Genomic DNA, 21,031 nt, shown 5'->3' on the forward strand with positions numbered 1-21,031 from the left:
TTGAACCTTGTCGTGCAGCAATTTTTAACACAGTATCCCGGCCTAGATGGCCTTCTGAACAGGGCACGAAAACTGTCTGCTCACTTCCGCCGTTCAAGCGCCGCAGCTGAGCGACTTGCATCACTCCAGAAGTCTTTCGGCCTGCCGGTTCATCGCCTGAAATGCGATGTGGCGACACGCTGGAATTCAACTCTCCACATGTTACAGCGACTGTGGCAGCACCGCCGTGCCCTGGTGCAATACGTCATGACGTATAGCCTGGGCCAACGAGATGCAGAGGTGGGGCAGATCACCCTGATGGAGTGGTCTCAGATCAAGGACCTATGCACCCTTCTGCACAGTTTCGACATGGCGACGAATATGTTTAGCGCTGACAATGCCATTATCAGCATGACGATTCCAGTCATTTACATCCTGGAACACACGCTAAACACTATTCGGAGTCAGGGGGTGGGACAACAGGAAGGGGATGAACTACAGGAGGATTCATATGCGCAAGACACAACAACATCACCAAGGTCCAGACGTTCATCATCACCAAGGCGCCAGACATGGCAGCATGGGGGACAGGGATCAACAAGGGCGCATGGTAGCAGGCGAGATGTTGAGGAAGGTGCAGGAGGACATGAAGAAATGGAGGACGAACTGTCCATGGACATGGAAGACTCAGCAGATGAGGGAGACCTTGGTCAAATTTCAGTTGAAAGAGGTTGGGGGGAGATGTCAGAGGAAGAAAGAACGGTTAGCACCTCTATGCCACAAACACAGCGTGGACTTGGTCCGCATGGCTGCGCAAGACACATGAGTGCCTTCTTGTTGCACTACCTCCAACATGACCCTCGTATTGTCAAAATTAGAAGTGATGATGACTACTGGCTTGCCACACTATTAGATCCCCGGTACAAGTCCAAATTTTGTGACATAATTCCAGCCATAGAAAGGGACGCACGTATGCAAGAGTATCAGCAGAAGCTGTTACTCGATCTTAGATCCGCTTTTCCACCAAACAACCGTGCAGGTGCAGGGAGTGAATCTCCCAGTTGTAACTTGACAAACATGGGACGGTCTCGTCATCTTCAACAGTCTACACGTACCAGTAGGACCGTATCTGGTGCTGGTAACAGCAATTTTATGGAATCTTTTCATAATTTTTTTAGACCCTCCTTTGCAAGGCCACCAGAGACAACAAGTCTGACACATAGTCAACGGCTGGAGAGGATGATACAGGAGTATCTCCAAATGAACATCGATGCCATGACTTTGCAAATGGAGCCTTGCTCCTTTTGGGCTTCAAACCTCGAAAAATGGCCAGAGCTCTCAACTTACGCCTTGGAGATTTTGTCGTGTCCAGCTGCCAGCGTTGTCTCTGAACGTGTCTTCAGTGCTGCTGGGTGTGTGCTGACAGATAAGCGCACGCGTCTGTCCAGTGACAATGTGGACAGACTGACGTTCATCAAAATGAACAAGTCATGGATCCAGAAGGAATTTACAACCCCTGTGTCATCCTGGGGAGAGTAAATGCTTGTGGATTTGGAATGTGCTTGATGCAAATCTAAACATCCTGTTTGCAACTAGGGCCCAAGGGCTGCCACTGATGGGGTGGGTGTCTGTGTGGCCCAATTTTTGGAAAAAAGGGAGACTCCGCTTGGAGTAACCCTTCCTTGCTGTGTTTTTAAAAGAAGCCAAGATGAACAGAGCTGGGATCAGGAAAGACTTTGCTACCTACCCTGGTGTCATCCTGGGACGGTTAATTATGGCGTATTTTTGAATGTGCTTGATGCAAATCTAGCTGTGAAGTGTACAACTAGGGCACAAGTGCTGCCACTGAATGGGTGAGTGTGTGTGGGGCCCAATTTTTGGAAAAAAGGGAGACTCCGCTTGGAGTAACCCTTGCTTGATGTGTTTTTAAAAGAAGCCAAGATGAACAGAGCTGGAATCAGGAAAGACTTTGCTACCTACCCTGGTGTCATCCTGGGGACGGTTAATTATGGCGTATTTTTGAATGTGCTTGATGCAAATCTAGCTGTGAAGTGTACAACTAGGGCACAAGTGCTGCCACTGAATGGGTGGGTGTGTGTGGGGCACAATTTTTGGAAAAAAAGGGAGACTCTGCTTGGAGTAACCCTTGCTTACATTGTTTTTAAAAGAAGCCAAGATGAACAAGTCATGGTTCAGCAAAGACTTTATCTACCTACCCCGGTGTCATGCTGGGGACGGTTAATTATGGCGTATTTTTGAATGTGCTTGATGCAAATCTAAACATCCTGTTTTCAACTAGGGCCCAAGTGCTGCCACTGATGGGGTGGGTGTCTGTGTGGCCCAATTTTTGGAAAAAAGGGAGACTCCGCTTGGAGTAACCCTTGCTTGCTGTGTTTTTAAAAGAAGCCAAGATGAACAGAGCTGGGATCAGGAAAGACTTTGCTACCTACCCTGGTGTCATCCTGGGACGGTTAATTATGGCGTATTTTTGAATGTGCTTGATGCAAATCTAGCTGTGAAGTGTACAACTAGGGCACAAGTGCTGCCACTGAATGGGTGGGTGTGTGTGGGGCCCAATTTTTGGAAAAAAGGGAGACTCCGCTTGGAGTAACCCTTGCTTGATGTGTTTTTAAAAGTAGCCAAGATGAACAGAGCTGGGATCAGGAAAGACTTTGCTACCTACCCCGGTGTCATCCTGGGGACGGATAAGAATGGCGTATTTTGGAATGTGCTTGATGCAAATCTAGCTGTGAAGTGTACAACTAGGGCACAAGTGCTGCCACTGAATGGGTGGGTGTGTGTGGGGCACAATTTTTGGAAAAAAAGGGAGACTCCGCTTGGAGTCACCCTTGCTTACATAGTTTTTAAAAGAAGCCAAGATGAACAAGTCATGGTTCAGCAAAGACTTTATCTACCTACCCCGGTGTCATGCTGGGGACGGTTAATTATGGCGTATTTTTGAATGTGCTTGATGCAAATCTAAACATCCTGTTTGCAACTAGGGCCCAAGTGCTGCCACTGATGGGGTGGGTGTCTGTGTGGCCCAATTTTTGGAAAAAAGGGAGACTCCGCTTGGAGTAACCCTTGCTTGCTGTGTTTTTAAAAGAAGCCAAGATGAACAGAGCTGGGATCAGGAAAGACTTTGCTACCTACCCTGGTGTCATCCTGGGGACGGTTAATTATGGCGTATTTTTGAATGTGCTTGATGCAAATCTAGCTGTGAAGTGTACAACTAGGGCACAAGTGCTGCCACTGAATGGGTGGGTGTGTGTGTGGCCCAATTTTTGGAAAAAAGGGAGACTCCGCTTGGAGTAACCCTTGCTTGATGTGTTTTTAAAAGTAGCCAAGATGAACAGAGCTGGGATCAGGAAAGACTTTGCTACCTACCCCGGTGTCATCCTGGGGACGGATAAGAATGGCGTATTTTGGAATGTGCTTGATGCAAATCTAGCTGTGAAGTGTACAACTAGGGCACAAGTGCTGCCACTGAATGGGTGGGTGTGTGTGGGGCACAATTTTTGGAAAAAAAGGGAGACTCCGCTTGGAGTAACCCTTGCTTACATAGTTTTTAAAAGAAGCCAAGAAGAACAAGTCATGGTTCAGCAAAGACTTTATCTACCTACCCCGGTGTCATGCTGGGGACGGTTAATTATGGCGTATTTTTGAATGTGCTTGATGCAAATCTAAACATCCTGTTTGCAACTAGGGCCCAAGTGCTGCCACTGATGGGGTGGGTGTCTGTGTGGCCCAATTTTTGGAAAAAAGGGAGACTCCGCTTGGAGTAACCCTTGCTTGCTGTGTTTTTAAAAGAAGCCAAGATGAACAGAGCTAGGATCAGGAAAGACTTTGCTACCTACCCTGGTGTCATCCTGGGGACGGTTAATTATGGCGTATTTTTGAATGTGCTTGATGCAAATCTAGCTGTGAAGTGTACAACTAGGGCACAAGTGCTGCCACTGAATGGGTGGGTGTGTGTGGGGCCCAATTTTTGGAAAAAAGGGAGACTCCGCTTGGAGTAACCCTTGCTTACATAGTTTTTAAAAGAAGCCAAGATGAACAAGTCATGGTTCAGCAAAGACTTTATCTACCTACCCCAGTGTCATGCTGGGGACGGTTAATTATGGCGTATTTTTGAATGTGCTTGATGCAAATCTAAACATCCTGTTTGCAACTAGGGCCCAAGTGCTGCCACTGATGGGGTGGGTGTCTGTGTGGCCCAATTTTTGGAAAAAAGGGAGACTCCGCTTGGAGTAACCCTTGCTTGCTGTGTTTTTAAAAGAAGCCAAGATGAACAGAGCTGGGATCAGGAAAGACTTTGCTACCTACCCTGGTGTCATCCTGGGGACGGTTAATTATGGCGTATTTTTGAATGTGCTTGATGCAAATCTAGCTGTGAAGTGTACAACTAGGGCACAAGTGCTGCCACTGAATGGGTGGGTGTGTGTGGGGCCCAATTTTTGGAAAAAAGGGAGACTCCGCTTGGAGTAACCCTTGCTTGATGTGTTTTTAAAAGTAGCCAAGATGAACAGAGCTGGGATCAGGAAAGACTTTGCTACCTACCCTGGTGTCATCCTGGGGACGGTTAACTATGGCGTATTTTGGAATGTGCTTGATGCAAATCTAGCTGTGAAGTGTACAACTAGGGCACAAGTGCTGCCACTGAATGGGTGGGTGTGTGTGGGGCACAATTTTTGGAAAAAAAGGGAGACTCCGCTTGGAGTAACCCTTGCTTACATAGTTTTTAAAAGAAGCCAAGATGAACAAGTCATGGTTCAGCAAAGACTTTATCTACCTACCCCGGTGTCATGCTGGGGACGGTTAATTATGGCGTATTTTTTAATGTGCTTGATGCAAATCTAAACATCCTGTTTGCAACTAGGGCCCAAGTGCTGCCACTGATGGGGTGGGTGTCTGTGTGGCCCAATTTTTGGAAAAAAGGGAGACTCCGCTTGGAGTAACCCTTGCTTGCTGTGTTTTTAAAAGAAGCCAAGATGAACAGAGCTGGGATCAGGAAAGACTTTGCTACCTACCCTGGTGTCATCCTGGGGACGGTTAATTATGGCGTATTTTTGAATGTGCTTGATGCAAATCTAGCTGTGAAGTGTACAACTAGGGCACAAGTGCTGCCACTGAAAGGGTGGGTGTGTGTGGGGCCCAATTTTTGGAAAAAAGGGAGACTCCGCTTGGAGTCACCTTGCGGTGTTTTACATGACTTTAGAAGGGCGTGCCATGCCTATATCTGTGTCTCCTCCTCTTTTTCCTTGTCCAGCTCTTTTGTTTTTGCATAAGTATATGTCCTTGTCACTTTCCCATGTGTTTGTGTTGTGTTGTGAGTTGTTTGTGACCTTTTGGACACCTTTGAGGGTGTTTTCTAGGTGTTTTTCTGTGTTTGTGATTGCCTGCCATTGTTTCCTATGCAGTTCGAGTTCGGTTCGTCGAACGTTCGACAAGCCGAACTCGAACGGGACCTCCGTTCGGCGAACCGGCCTCGAGCCGAACCGGGACCGGTTCGCTCATCTCTAGTTAGGGGTTCACAGCCCGACTTTTGTTGTCCGTGCACATCAGCCACATTCATACATTGCCAGTGGCTTTTGCAAATAATTACAAAGCAGGACTCTAGCAATCAGTGCTGCCTGATACAGTAAAGCACCGTTCCTGTTTCCCCAATAGTTAGGATTTCACAGCATGACTTGTGTCGTCCATCCACATCAGCAACATTCATACATTGCTAGTGGCTTTTGCAAATAGTCACAAAGCAGTACTCTAATATGTACTGCTGCCTGATACAATATAGCACCATTCCTGTTTCCACATTATTTTGGGGTTCACAGCCTGACTTTTGCCATCCATCCACATAAGTCACATTCATACGATGCTAGTGGCTTTTGCAAATAATTACAAAGCAGGACTCTAGCATTTACTGCTGCCTAATAGAGTAAAGTACCGTTCCTGTTTCCACAATAGTTAGGGCTTCACAGCCTGACTTGTACCATCTGTCTACATTAGCCACATTTATATGTTGCTAGTGGCTTTTGCAAATAATTACAAAACAGTACTCTAGCAATCAGTGCTGCCTGATATAGTAAACACCATTCCTGCTTCCGCAATAGTTGGGGTTTCACAGCCTGCCTTGTGCCGTATGTCCACATAAGCCACATTCATATGTTGCTAGTGGCCTTTGCAAATACAAAGCAGGACTCCACCATTTTGTGCGGCCTGATACAGTAAACACACTGTTTCTGTTTCCACAATATGTAGGGGTTCCCAGCTTGACTTGTGCTATCCGTCTACATCAGCCACATTAGGACGTTGCTAGTGGCTTTTGCAAATAGTTACAAAGCACTACTCTAATATTTACTGCTGCCTGATACAGTAAAGCACCATTCCTGTTTCCACAATAGTTAGGGTTTCTGTTGTGAATATCATCAGAGATGGTGCTGTTTCTCGAAGTGTTTCTGGACTCTCTGGTGGCTAGTGCTGGTAGTGAGTCTGATTCTGCATTTGTCGCTCAGACATGTGTTGGAGATAATTGCTGTTTCAGGAAGCCTATGGAGTCTAGCCTGGGGGGATATAGGAAGGCAGTCTCTGTCTAACCTTTGCTGGTGATAATTGTTTCTGCTTCATGTGAAAATGTCCTGAATTTTGTCCTCCAGCCTTTAGGCTTTTGCCTTTCCCTTTACGTTTTTGTTTTGCCTATTTGCACATATTTGGATTCTCCGGAATGATTTCTACAGCGTTTTTTTTCGTTCCTTTGCATCGGTTTTGTTCCCATGTCATCCTGACTCTGCAGCTATGCCTGAAAAGTATTTTGTTCTCTTAGTATGTGCTTGGTTAAAGGCAGAATTTGCACTGAAGGGCGTTTCTGCTTAACCTATGTTTTTTTTCTAAATCAGTGTTTGAGAATATTCCCTTTTGTTTCTTGCAAGTGAATAAGTGCTCTTTCTGCACTATTTTTGGAGGGCGATTTGTTCCCAGCAAGAAAGGGAGTTTTTACTCCTTGTTTTATTAGGAGTTTTGTATTTTTGGATTTCATGTGTTTTTGTAGTTATGATTTTTTCTATTATATTTGCATTTTCTATTAAAATGTATTTGCACAAGAGTTCCTGATATAGTGGGAAGAAAGATCGTGGGATCTTTAAGGGAATTTTTGATTATCAGGTGTTGGTATTATTCAGAGTTTTAACTGGCTGCAACCAGTAATCTACCCTATACTTTTGTATGTCGCTAGCAGGGCCTCACTTTGCTTATTTCTATATCTACCATCTGTGTGTTGTTTTTTCTTACATCAACGTCATTATTTGTTGGGGGCTTTGACTTTCCTTTGGGGCTGCTCTGAGGCAAGTCAGGATTCCTCATTCCATCTTTGAGGTTAGTTAGTTCTCTGGAAGTGACGAGGTGTCTAGCTTTGTTAGGAATGCTCCACTGCTACTTCTAGTTGTGTTTGTGTAGTCAGTGGTTTGCAGCCAGCTAAGATTCCAACTACTCTTGTGTATTATCATTAACCTTTTTTATGGAATTTTTGCAAGATCTTTTGCGATCTCCAGACCATAACAGGTTTAACAGCCTGACTTGTGCCGTCCATTCACATCAACCACATTTATACGTCGCTAGTGGCTTTTGCAAATACAAAGCAGGACTCTACCATTTTGTGCTGGCTGGTACAAAGTACTCATTTGTACTTTCTCCACAATTTTTTTGGGGTCAAAGTTTGCTTGGCTTGGGCTTGGGCTGTAAATATGTCAGCAAAACCCAAAATAACAAAAAAGGCTGTTGTTAAGGGACAGGGACCTGGACGTGGGCGTAGTGTTGTCAGTGGTGGGAGACAAGGCACTGAGTCTGTGTCAGGTCAGAAGGAGCTTGATGCATCCACTATGTTCCTTGCCAAATTTTCTGGTCTGGAACATAAACGTGTGTGGAAGTGTTACATCACCACTGGAGTCCGCTCCAGCGACTTCTGCTCCGATCGCCAGGCGACGCCGTGTTCCTGCTGTGGATGGTGCTGGTGATGGGAGAGGAGTTGATGCCAGCGGCACCGGTGGGCGCAGGCTCCGATCATCCACTGGGCTGGGTTATCTTGGGATCTGCAGTACCACTGGCTGACTGTGGGTGGCATGTGTCTTCCAACTGAAGTTGCCAGCATTCAGCTACAGCCAATGGGAAGACACCACACCCTTCTTAGTTCCCCTCCTGTCTGCTGACCTCTGCCAGAGATAGTTCGGATTTCCTGTCTCCTGATCCGCCCTAATCTGTTTTGTGATTCCAGTGTGCTGACTTCTGCGTGTTTTCTGACTACCCTTCTGCCTGCTGTTTTTGTACCTCGCTGCCTGATCCGGATTTGACCTCTGCTACATTTTCTGATTACGTACTTGCCTGCTGATTCTGTTCCTGTTCTGCTATTCTTGCTTGACCCTGCCTGACGACTACTCTCATCGAACTGCAGCCTTCCACAGGTAGTGATCTCCAGGGCCCTGTGTAATTCCAAATCCCTGTATAGAGGTTAAAGGGTTTCAGGGTTCTGGGGGTGGCTTCCCTCTAGCCTGTCCATTACATCCCAACTGAGCCTGTTGATCCAGGCAGGCGTTACAGGAAGCTAGAAAAGTGAAAGCAGATTCTTTTTTTGGATGGCAGACTAGGCCTCTTCCCATTTGTCAAGCAGCAACCAATCTTCACAACCACACAGTCTACTGTGGATACACAGAAGGATGGCCCATCCAATCATCAACCTGATCCTCCTTCCTCCCCCTTCATTAATCAAAGGAGACATATGACCCCAATCATGTCCACTCTGAGGATCTGTTTTGTACATATTATTTGTTTGGCTCTGGCCTCTCGCCATGCAACATGGAAGAGGGACATGAAAGGAGGCATGCGTTGATGCGCAAGTATTTTGCCAGAAGAAAGCCAGTTTGAGTAACCTGGTTTATTGTCTCTAGAAGTGGAGGCTGATGATGATGAGACACAGTTGCTATCAGGTCATCCTACAATTTCAAGTGGGAAGGAGGATGAGATGGAAGACGAGGTGGTCAATGATGAGTCTACTGATCCAATCTGGACCATTGGAATGCATAGCCAGCACAGCAACACAGAGGAAGATGGATATGTAGCACTAACACAGGCACCAAGGGGTAGTGGTTTTCCCAGAGTGAGAACTGGGTCAACTGTTCCCAAGAGCACCCCCATTGTGGCCCAAGTCAGGGCAAGGGGGCGTTCATCCACTGTCCTTCAGAGAAAAGCATGTAATCTGTAGCATCTGCCATACCAAGTTGAGCAGAGGCCAGGGCAAAGGCAACCTGAGCACCACCAGTATGCAGAACCACATGGCAGCGAAGCACCTTAGTAGATGGGCAGAACACTAGGATACCAAATTTCTGTCTGCAGGTCAAACCATGGCCATGACACCTGAGCTACATCCTTCACAATCTGCTGTCCAGGAAGCAGGCGCACATGTTAAACAATCTCAACCGTGCTCTGACCAACACCGTAACTGGGAAGGTCCACCTAACAACAGACACGTGAACAAGTTGTTGTGGATACCTATCTGTCATGGCACACTTGGTGAACCTGGTGGAGGCTGGGACAAACTTGCAAACTGTAACGTCACACATCCTACCCACGCCAAGAATAGCGGGCCCAACTTTTACCAGCGTTTCGGCCTCATCATATGCCACTTACTGTCTCCCCTCCTCCTCCCCCTGCTCCTCATCCTCAACTTAATTACCCTCCCCATCACTGCCAAGCTGGGAGCTGTGCAGCAGTGCATCGGCAAAGCGGAAACACGCTCTGTTGAAGCTGATCTGTTTAGGTCACAAACCACACACTGCAGCAGAGCTGTGGCAAGTTATAAAAGAGCAGACTGATCAGTGGCTCTCCCAGTTGCAGCTCCAACCCGACCTGGTCGTTTGTGACAGTGGGCGTAACCTGGTGGTGACTTTAAAGGCCCTGTCACACACAGTGATAAATCTGTGGCAGATCTGTGGTTGAAGTGAAATTGTGGACAATCAGTGCCAGGTTTGTGGCTGTGTACAAATGGAATCATATGTCCATGATTGCCCTGCAACCACAGATCTGCCAAAGATTTATCTCTGTGTGTGATGGGGCCTTTAAGGTCAGCAAGCTGGTACACGTGCCATGCATGGCTCACAGGCTGAACCTAGTTGTTCAGAAATTTATAACATACCCTGATTTTCCGTACCTACTTGAGAAAGTGTGCCATATTAATGCCCATTTCTGTCATCCCTCTACAACTTTTGCTGGTCTTACAGCGCTGGAAAAGCACTTTAATTTGCCAAGTCACCGACTCATGTGTGACCTGCCCACGCAGTGGAACTCTACATTCTATATGTTGGCAAGGATTACTGAGCAGCAGAGGGCAGTAGCTGAATACCAGCTTCAATATGCCTGTCAGACTGAGAGTCCACTACCACACATAAGATCTGTCGAGTGGGTGTGGATCACAGACATTTGTGAGGTTCTTGAAAACTTTGAGTACTGCATCAAGCTCGTGAACAGTGATCAGGCTATTATCAGCTTAACCACTCCGTTGCTATGTCTGTTGAAACAATCACTGTATAATCTCAAAAAGGAAGCTTTGAGTGCCCAGCATGTAGCTTGGAGCCAGATTTCCCAATTGGTGAAACTACCCAGCCCAGCCAATATTATGAGGCAACATTGGGTGATGAGGAGAAGGATGGGGAGGATGAGGAGGAAGAAGACTTGTTTTTCTGTGCTACCCAGGGGACTCCTATTGACACAGGTGACTCTCAACCCCAGCTTCATGTCTGTCTAGCATCGATGGGCTGGAGAGGAGGAGGTGGAGGAGAAGGAGGCGAATCTGTGTGAGAAGAGGATGGGTATTGTTCCTTCTGGTTGGGATACATAACCTTTGCCTGTTTGCAGTTTGACCACATGGCACAGTTCATGTGTAAGTGTCTGTAGCAAGACCCTCACGTGATACACATTTTATCCAGCAACTTATTCTAGTTGGCCACCTTTCTGGACCATGGTACAAGGAGAAATTTCCTTCTCTCATTTTGGAGTCACCAAGGGGTTTGCACAATGGAATCCTTCAGGAGGGTTATTGTAGATCAGTTGATGAAAACATCACCCTCAGACAACACTGGCAGCAGAGTTACCGGCTCTTTTCAACACCAAGGATTAATGGGGAAAGACACCAACACCAGGTTCAACAGAGGTGGGGGGAAAATGGGCCATTTTCAATAAACCACGACATCAGCAAGGTCTATCTAAGCCTGTAACAATGCCAAGAATGGAAAAGTTTTGAGGTGCTGGCCTGCCCGGCTACTAGTGTGATGTCAGAGCGTGTTTTCAGTTCTGCTGGAGCAGTCATCACTGATAGACGCTCAGGCCTCTCCATAGAAAATGCAGACAGACTTAGTTTGATTAAATTCAACAAGGACTGGATTTCTCCACAGTTTGCAATCCCTCCAGATGAGAGCAAGCCAAAATAAATTACCCCAAAATCTTCATTTTGGCTACTGCTATTAATGTCCACCCCTTGCCTTACAAAGCAGTTTCTTTACTGCGTCCACCATGACTTAGGCCATAGGGCTAATTTTTGTAAACACTATTTTGCAGTGACTGACAAACCAGGTCAGTGTGTGACTCAGGCCATAGGGCAAATTTTTGTAAACACTATGCACATTGGGCAGTGGCCGACAAATCTGGACAGTACTCCTACTGCAGCCTAACTACTAATTGTCATTGGAGGCCCTTGTGATGGGGACTTCCTGTATCAACCATGACTCAGGTCATAGAGCTAATTTTTTTAAACAATGCACATTCGTGTGACAACTGCATCCTTTCCATTTTGTAAACGGTCCATTTTACATCCGTGTGCCTTCCGTATTTTTTGTGGACTGCAAAAAAAAACTAAAGGAGGGTTACATACAGTCAAAAGATAGAAAGGTAGATAGCTGGATAGATAGATAGTTAGACAGACATATATAATGTCCTACTCCCCTTCATTTTGTAATCTTGCATCCTTTAGTGCCTTTCATGTGGCACTAAAGGGAGCTTAGCCTTGCATTTAGCAAAAAATAAATAAATAATTAAAAAATAACAACGTGGGGTCCTCCTATTTTTTTGTAGCCAGCTAGGCTAAAGCAGATGGCTGACGCCTGCAGACCACAGCTGGCAGCTTCACCTTGGCTGGTAATCCAAAACAGAGAGCACCCCACGCTGTTATTTTAAATTAAATAAATAATTTAAAACAAAAAATGTGAGGTCCCCCCAAATTGGATTACCAGCCAAGGTAAAGCGGACAGCTGTGGTCTGGTATTCTCAGACTAGGAAGGACTAGGAAGATCCATGGTTATTGGACCTTTCCCAACCTAACAATAGCAGGCTGCAGCTGCCCCAGAAGTGGTGCATCCATTAGATGCACCAATCCTGGTGCTTCGCCCCAGCTTATTCTGTTGCCCTGGTGCGGTGGCAAATGGGGTAATATATGGGGTGGATATAAGCTGTGTAAGTCACCTGTCATCAAGCCCTGGCATTTGTGATGTCACGGCATCTATCAGATACCCAGCATCACTAACCTAGTCAGTAATAAAAAAAATAGACAACAAAAAAATGTTATTTGAAACAACACTCCCCAAAACATTCCCTCTTTCACCAATTTATTAAAAGGAAAAAACAAATTTGGGTCCAGCGTAATCCAATAAGGGGGTCCCACGACGATCCATAGCATACTCACTGTCTCAGTCAATGAAGAACAGAATGCTCCCCATTGGCTGGAAAAGCAGTGCAGTGAACTGAGCTAACATCATTAGGTCAGGCCAGGTTACTGCAGGGCATAATGAGCGCCGACGTCACTGAGTTCCATAAGCGCCGTGTTCTAAAAGGAACTGTCCCGTGAGCCCATGACATCACCACTAGTCTCAGTCTCTGGCTGCCCACGAGACTTGATGGGAGAATGCGGCGTCATTAAAGTCAGTGACGAGTGCTGATGTCATGAGTTCAGCGGAGATCATCACAGCAGGTAATGATCTGAGCTAACCTCCTGATGTCGGCGCTTGTCATCCCGTAGCTGCTTGCACTCTGCTGTGTAAGTCACTGTGAGACTGGCCAGGGCAGTGCAACATACACTGCAGGGGCACCGATAGACTGAAGCCACATGGAAGTTCTTCCGTGTGGCTTCAGGGGATCCCAGAAACCATATGTGAGTCAGAAATGCATGCAGGTATATTCTCCAGGCTTTCTCCATTCAGTTTCATCACTTTTCCATGCATTTCAGCCTTTTCCTCAGGCTCCCAGACCTTTGTTGGGTCCAGCAGAAAATTACTCGCATTTCCCATTGACTTGCATTGTACTCGCTATTCGGAACGAATATGCGAGTATTACAAAGTATTCGTTATGAGTATAGCGATTACGAATATTACGGTACTCGCTCATCTCTAAATGTGACATCACCTTTGCAGACAATCAACAAAGACTGAAGCTTCAGTTTAGAAACATTGCTTCACCTGGGAAGGGCAAGTAACGCTCAATTTCTTATTTTATATATCATTGAGCTTATGGGCAAAAAATGAGTTGACAGGGGACAACCCTATTAATTAAGAATCCTATAGTTTTAAATCAGTTCAAAGAAGATAAGAAAGATTGAAGATAAAAATTATAAACTCTCCCATCAGAAAAAGACAATGGGCGAATTCTAAGCTAACTCATTCTGCAGTTAGCAAAATTATGCAATAAACATTATTTTTTTTGTATCTTTTCAATGGTATTTTAATACAAGCTATGAAAGCTCTGAGCAAAGTAGAGAACCAGCAAAATAGATGTGTTTTGTGTATACATAAACATTATTCCAAGTTTAGCTTACCATCATTATCAATTTCCTTAGCAGCTGCTATAAGACAGGCACTAACAGCTTCATAAGAAGCACTTAATCTTGTGGTAGGATTTCGCTTTGGTTTTGGAGGAGGTTGTTTTCGAGGTGACTGTAGATTACCACCATCATCGAAACTTAACACTGTGTGTAACGAAAGGGATCTTGCAGATGCTCCAGATGCTGAGCGGGACAAGCTTGCAGTAGTAAATGGAGCCATCACAGAAGAAGAATGAAAAAGATTAGGTGTGGAACGATATCCTACAAGACGACTTTCCAAAACCTTCACATTTATTTCATCAGTTCTGTAAAATGAAGCATAATAAAGATTATATTAAAAAATATATATAACTTAAAAAAACATAATCAGACATCAGGGCATTCTAAATCAAAAAGCATTTATTACTCATAGAGGGGTTGTCTTCTGAATAGGTCATCAATATCAGAGTGCAATACTCGACACCCCAGCTGTTCCCAGTACAGGCAGCAGCCGGAACTACTCAGCTGCAGTGCTGCACAACACATCTCTGTCAACTGTATAGTGACTGTGGCTGGGTACTGGATATCTGTACCCAGTACTAAGCCACAGACACTATTTTGTTAATGGAGCTGGGCTGTGCAGTTCAGCAACTAAATAGTTCTGGCCTGCGTTGACACCAGGAGCAGTAACATGTTCTCTACTAAGGCTGGAGAATATACTGAATAATTGTTTATTTGGGTTAAACCAAAAATGTATTATTTTTAAGGGAACCTGTTATGTGAAAATGTGCTATTATCCAACAGATATTAGGTTAATCTGCTGGTTAATAGCAGTTTGACCTGTCTGGTGCTTACACTTAGAACTCTGTTGCCGGGTGGTAATGAACTTTACTTGTTCCACCAGTGTTCAGCTTCTAGTCATCATGGTGGCATCTGCGTGTTTTCAGTAGTGGTTCTGTCATGTCTGTCATTTTCTCACCGGAGTCCGCTCCTGCGACTTCTGCTTTGATCACCAAGTGCTGATGTATTTCCTCTGTGGGCGATGCTGGACAAGTTGCGAAGTTGACGCCATCTACTAAGCTGGGTTTCCCTCGGGCCTGCGGTACCACTGACTGACGGTGGTGGCATGTGTCTTCCAGCCGAAGTTACCACCTTTCAGCTACAGCCAATGGGAAGACACCACACCTTTCTTATTCCCCCTCCTGTCTGCTGGTCGCTGCTAGATATAGTCTTGTAGTTTACTGCTTGTCTCTGGTTCTCACCCTGTTCTGAATATTGATTCCTGTGTTTTGACACCTGCCTGCTCTCCTCTCTGGCTACTCTCCTGCCTGCCATTTCTGTACCTTGCTGCCATCTCCGGTTTTTTACTTTAGCCTGATTCCTGACTACACTCTTGTCTGCTGATTTTGTCCCTTTTCTGTATCTCCTGGTTTGACCTTGTCTGACAACTACTCTTCTTGGATTTGCAGCCTTCCACAGATCTCCGGGACACTGTAGTAATTCCAAATCCCTGTACAGGGGTTAAAGGGTTTTGGGTTTCTCGGGATCCTGCTTTGTGAGCGGTTTGCCTCTAGCCTGTCTGTGACACTCATCCTGAGACTGTGGTTCCAGGCAGCCATTCAGGTTCAGAGTATAGCGAGCAGCGATTGTAACTGCACCCAGCGTCGGACTGGCTACCAGAGGAATCTCCAGTAATGTCAGGCCTGGATTCAGTTACCTGCTTTGCACTCTGGAGCTCTCAGCTGCAGCCTGGTCTGATCTCAGAGTTTGCAGAACTGCACCGCAAGCACCGAGTGATTGATTCCCCGGCGATTGCGGTTCAGTTCATAACAGCTGCAGACAGGCCGGGCTGCAATCCGGAGTTCAGGTGAGAGCACCGGAGATCAGCCCGGGATTTCTGCAGCTGTCATGAACTGAACTGTAATTGCTGGGGAATCAATCACTCGGCACTCGCGGTGCAGTCTAGGCTGCACTCCGGAGCTCAGGTGAGAGCTCCGGGAGTGCAATGCAGGTAACTGAATCCAGGCCTGGCATTACTGGAGATTCCTCCAGTAGCCAGTCCGATGCTGACTGCACCCCCCGCACTGACTGTCAGCCAGCTCTAATGCTGAGCTTACTGCTAATCAGAACAGGGGCACGGTAACTGCCACCTCTTAATAGACACTGAACACTGATTCAGATCGTGTCGGTGCCACCCTGACACTTGGGGCTCTATGTATGGACACGTTAAAAACCCACTATTAACCTGCAGATTAACCCCATATCGGCAGTTTATTAGTGTTTTTTTCACATGACAGGTTTCCTTTAAAACAACCATTACTGACATCTTCCCATTAATATCATGTACATGTCTTTAGGATTTGAAGAATTACCTGGTAGAGATGTCATTCTTATTACCAGATGACCCAGTTGTGTCATTATTTACATCTAGATCGGCACGAAGTCTGTCTTTCTCGCGGGCAATGTCTGACACATTCTGAATAACTAGAGGGTTGTAGGCTTTCTGTCCTAGGTTTTCCACAGTAAGCAGGAAGTTTTCAATACAAGTATCATCACTTTCCTTCCTGTTCATTTTCTGACGGAGATGATGACGGGCTAAAAACCTCCTCACAACTAAAGTAAAAAATATAATAATATGTAAATTTATATTACATAGTTTACATATGAAAAAAAGTATGCATATTTTCAGGATACTTTTTATATGTGTATTAGAAATCAAGCTATATTTAAGACATACGCTTAGGTTATTGTCAGTGTAAGCATATACTGATACAATGAATGCTTTTTTAAGATTTGATATCTGTCTACCCAGAAAGCAACATTTATGAACTTTAACAAGTGTTTCTAACCAGAACAAAAAATATTAGGAAAGCAAAATTTGGAGTAATTATGATTTATTTATGTATTTTCTTTTTCATGGCAGCAGACATTTTTTAAAATATAGTTTTGTTTGTCAACACCTTAGTATTAAAAAAAGTATTAAAAGAAAGCTGTCTTTTCTAAAACATCTTGGAAAAATGACAATTTGTCATTGTCTGGGAAGATAATTTAAAGGTGACAACCAATATGACAGGACTTAAGGCCACTTTACACGCAGCGACATCGCTAGCGATGTCACTGGTGAACGTACCCACCCCCGTCAGTTGTGCGTCACGGGAAAATCGCTGCCTGTGGCGCACAACATCGCTTGCACCCGTCACACATACTTACCTGCCTAGTGACGTCGCTGTGGCCGGCGAACCGCCTCCTTTCTAAGGGGGCAGTTCGTGGGACGTCACAGCGGCGTCACTAAGCGGCCGCCCAATAGAAGCGGAGGGCCGGAGATGAGCGGCTGGAACATCCCGCCCACCTCCTTCCTTCCTCATTGCCGGCGGCCGCAGGAACGGTGATTTTCATTGTTCCTGCGGTGTCACACGTAGCGATGTGTGCTGCCACAGGAACGACGAACAACCTGCATCCTGCAACAGCAACGATTAGTGGGATTAGAACGACGCATCAACGATCAACAATAAGGTAAGTAATTTTGATCGTTAACGGTCGTTCGTGTGTTTCACACGCAACGACGTCGCTAACAAGGCCGCATATGTGTCACGAATTCCGTGACCCCCAACGACATCTCGTTAGCGATGTCGTTGCGTGTAAAGTGGCCTTTACTCTTTCACTTTTGGATATATCACTTTTAAAGGGTTTTTCAAGCTTTAGGTTGTTTTGGTCTATATGAAAATATGAAAATCAGTACTACATACTTTCCATATTTTACACAGTCTTTTAGAAAAAAAAAAACCAACACAATGATTGAAAACTTATTTACCCCTTACTGACCAAAAATTTACAGTTTTACCCTTTCGTTTTTTCCTCTCCTTTTTCCAAAAGTCATAAGTTTTGATATTTTTCTCTTAACATATTCATATGAAAGCCTATTTTCCACAAGACGGGTTGTAGTTTTGATTGACACTATTCGTTTTACTATAGAATCTACTAAAAAAAGGTAGAAGAAAATTAAGTGTGGCCATAAAATTTGAAAAAATGCAATATACCTATAGTTTTTTAGGTTGTGTGTTTACATCTTTTATTTTGAGGTAAAAAAATATTTAGCACAATGATTCTTCATGCCAGTATACTTGTATCAATACCTAAGTCTATTTCTTTTATTTTGGTGAAGAAAAAAAAAGATATTTGTAAAAAAGAAATTTTGCTTTTGCCGCCATTACCTTTTGGGCACTGAGCTGACACTCTTATTGATGCCATTTTGAGGCACATGACATTTTGATCAGTTTTTATTTTTGTTATTTATTTTAGGAACTGCAGCAACCAAAAAGCAGCGATTCTAGAGTTTTGATTTTTCTTTCCATTCTTTCTTTCTAGCATTTAACATGTGGTTTCAATAATTTTATACAGTAGTAGACTGGAGTTTTGTCCAATGTTTATTTCATTTTTTCTCTTTTCTTAATTATCTTTTAATTTTTATACTTTTTTTTATTTTTATAAACTTTTTTATTTTATTAGCAATACATAGGAAAATACTAAAACAAGCAGAACTAATCACTAAGTGATAGGCAGCTGCAATGGAAGTTAAGACCTTTTTTGCAAGGATTTGCCATCTAGAAGGGAAGGGGGAAGGACACAGTGTATGAGGATAAAAGCTGCTGATATGGCAGTGGTCACAGGGTTATTGTAGGTTCTAGATGTTTTTGATGAGATGGGCTTCCAGTTGGCGTTTAAAGGCTTCTAAGGTTGGAAAGAGAGCTCCACAGTACAGAGAAGACATGAAAGAAATATTGGAGATGGTTATGTGAGGAGGAAACAAGAAAAGAGCTAAGAAGAGGATCTTGTGAGGATCAAAGATGTTGTGTAGGGAAATATCAGGAGATTAGGTCAGAGATATAAAGGGGGGACAGGTTATGGACAGCCTTGTAAGTCTTTCTTAGTATTCTGAAGTGTATTCTGTGGCCATGAGGAGCAAGTAGAATGATTGTCAGAGGGGAAAGGCAGAATAATAACAAGGGGAGAGGTGGATTAGCATGCCAGAAATGTTAAACCGGTTGTCCAATACATAAAATGCCTTCCATAAATATACATTCTTAAGCCCTAACCAATTCTGCTATTTCCATATGGACAATTTAATAATGTTGTTCCTATCCTGCTAATCACTGTATCTGCTTTGTTTTGATTTTTTTTTTCTTTTACCTTACTTTCTGTAATGTTTTGCTTAAGAGTAGAGATGAGCGAACCTTATTCTTGGAGTTCGGGCTTGGAAAATTTTGTGAAAATCAGCCAGGTGTATATCGTGCTGTGCTTGTGTCTGCGTGATGCCCTGCATTGTGTGGGTTGTGGGTACTGTTTCTTCAGCTCAAATTAGGCTTACATTCAGCGTATTAAGATGTGTAGTTCACGGAGAATGAAAGAAAAGAAAAACCACCGCCCACCGACCTCCGGAAGTGATTTGGCTTACATCTTAGTATGCTGAATGTAAGCCTAATTTGAGCCGAAGAAACAGTACTCGCAGCATGCACAATGCAGGGCATCACGCAGACACGAGCACAGCGCAATACTCACCTGGCTGATTTTCTCGTCGTTTTCTAAGCCCGAACCTCGAGCTTAAGGTTCGCTCATCTCTCTCTACTTAAGAGGATTCTCAAATGCCATGTCATTTGGAGAATCCAGGTTGCAATCGAAAATAGGTTCTTAGTTACAGAAAATACTAGCTAGTGATGGTACTGACAGACCCCACCATCATGATGATGTAATACTGCATCTTGAGAGACCAATCCATTTAGAGTGACATACCAATCCATTTAGAGTGATATGATGAGGCAGGCAGGGGGTTAATAAAACATTTTAATAAAAAAGATGACATTTCTTTTTAACTTTTATTTTATGAAAAGTAGCGAGAGTACAAATCTTTTAATGTGTTAGTACACTGTATTCCCTTCTGTAGGACTGGTAAGACAGCTGTCTATGATAAAGCAGGTCATGCATGTGCACCATCGCTCCATTCATTTTAATAATCCTATTATAGTGATTGTAGGGGTCCCAAGTGTAGAACCACCCACCTACATGATCAAACCACTATCACCAGTAGCGTAACTAGAGTTTGATGGGCCCTGGTGCAAAGTTTGGACCTGGGTCCCCCCTCCACGTACACCAACACTTGGGGTACGGGATAATGACACTGACACTCGGGGTACAGGATAATGATGCTGACACTTGGCTCTTACCCACAGAACCCAGGTTTCCCATGATCTGAAATCCTTCTATAAGAACCGTGCTTTCCCATTTTCTGATTTCCATCTTTACCTCAGTACCGAGCTTTCCCATATCAGAGCATAGGAAAGCTTAGTGCTGAGAGAAGATGTATTACAGAGCATGAGAAAGCTGGGTGCTGAGGGAAAGAACATTTTTCCCTCAGCACAAAACATTCCCATCCCATGTTGTATCTTTGTCCCCACCTCGTATATAGTTCTCCAAATACTATAATGGCCCCCATATAGCCTTCCAAATAGTATAAAGGGTCCCACATTACCCTTCATATATTAGAATGCACCTCCATGTATTATAATGCATTTCCCATAGTTCTCCATGTATTATAATTCACCCACCCCACAGTCCTCCATTTATTATACTGCACCACATAGTCCTCCATATATTATACTGCACCACATAGTTCTCCATATATTATAATGCACCCCCATAGTCCTCCATGTATAAAGTAGCCCTCACAGCCCTCCAATTATTATGATGAATTTTTCATAGTTCTCCATATATTAGAAATCACCCCATAGTTCGCCATATATTAAACTGCACCACACAGTCCTCCATGTTTTATAATGCATCACCATAGTCCATATATAAGGTAGCCTCCATAGTCCACCATATATTATAATGTAGCCCCGTTAGTCCTATATGTATTATAATGCAGCCCCATAAACCTTCATATTGTATTATGAAGCCCCATAGTCCTCCATGTATAATGCACCCCTATAGTCCATGTATAAGGTGTCCTTCATTTTGTATTATGCAGCCCCATACTCCTCCATGTATAATGCATCCCTCGTCCATGTATAAGGTGTCCTTCATGTTGTATAATGCATCCCCATAAACCTCCATGTATAATGCAACCCCATAGACCTCCATGCATGTATAATGCATCCCTACAGTCCATGTATAAGGTGTCCTTCATGTTTATTATGCAGCCCCATAGACCTCCATGTATAATGCAGCCCCACA

General features: G+C 44.3%; 1 protein-coding gene across 2 annotated transcripts in view; it reads right to left on the reverse strand.

The window, feature by feature from the left end:
- The window catches only part of MYO16 (myosin XVI), a 926,147-nt gene that overhangs the window by 126,267 nt on the left and 778,849 nt on the right, over positions 1–21,031 (reverse strand). For both annotated transcript variants that reach the window (XM_075336677.1, XM_075336676.1), the window contains exons 30-31: positions 16,177–16,417; positions 13,820–14,130 (exon numbers count right to left, since the gene is read on the reverse strand). In XM_075336677.1, the coding sequence (XP_075192792.1) occupies positions 13,820–14,130; positions 16,177–16,417 (552 nt within the window). The remainder of the gene's footprint in view (positions 1–13,819; positions 14,131–16,176; positions 16,418–21,031) is intronic.

The sequence above is a fragment of the Anomaloglossus baeobatrachus genome, chromosome 2 (assembly GCF_048569485.1).
Source record: "Anomaloglossus baeobatrachus isolate aAnoBae1 chromosome 2, aAnoBae1.hap1, whole genome shotgun sequence".
Lineage (NCBI taxonomy): Eukaryota > Metazoa > Chordata > Amphibia > Anura > Aromobatidae > Anomaloglossus > Anomaloglossus baeobatrachus.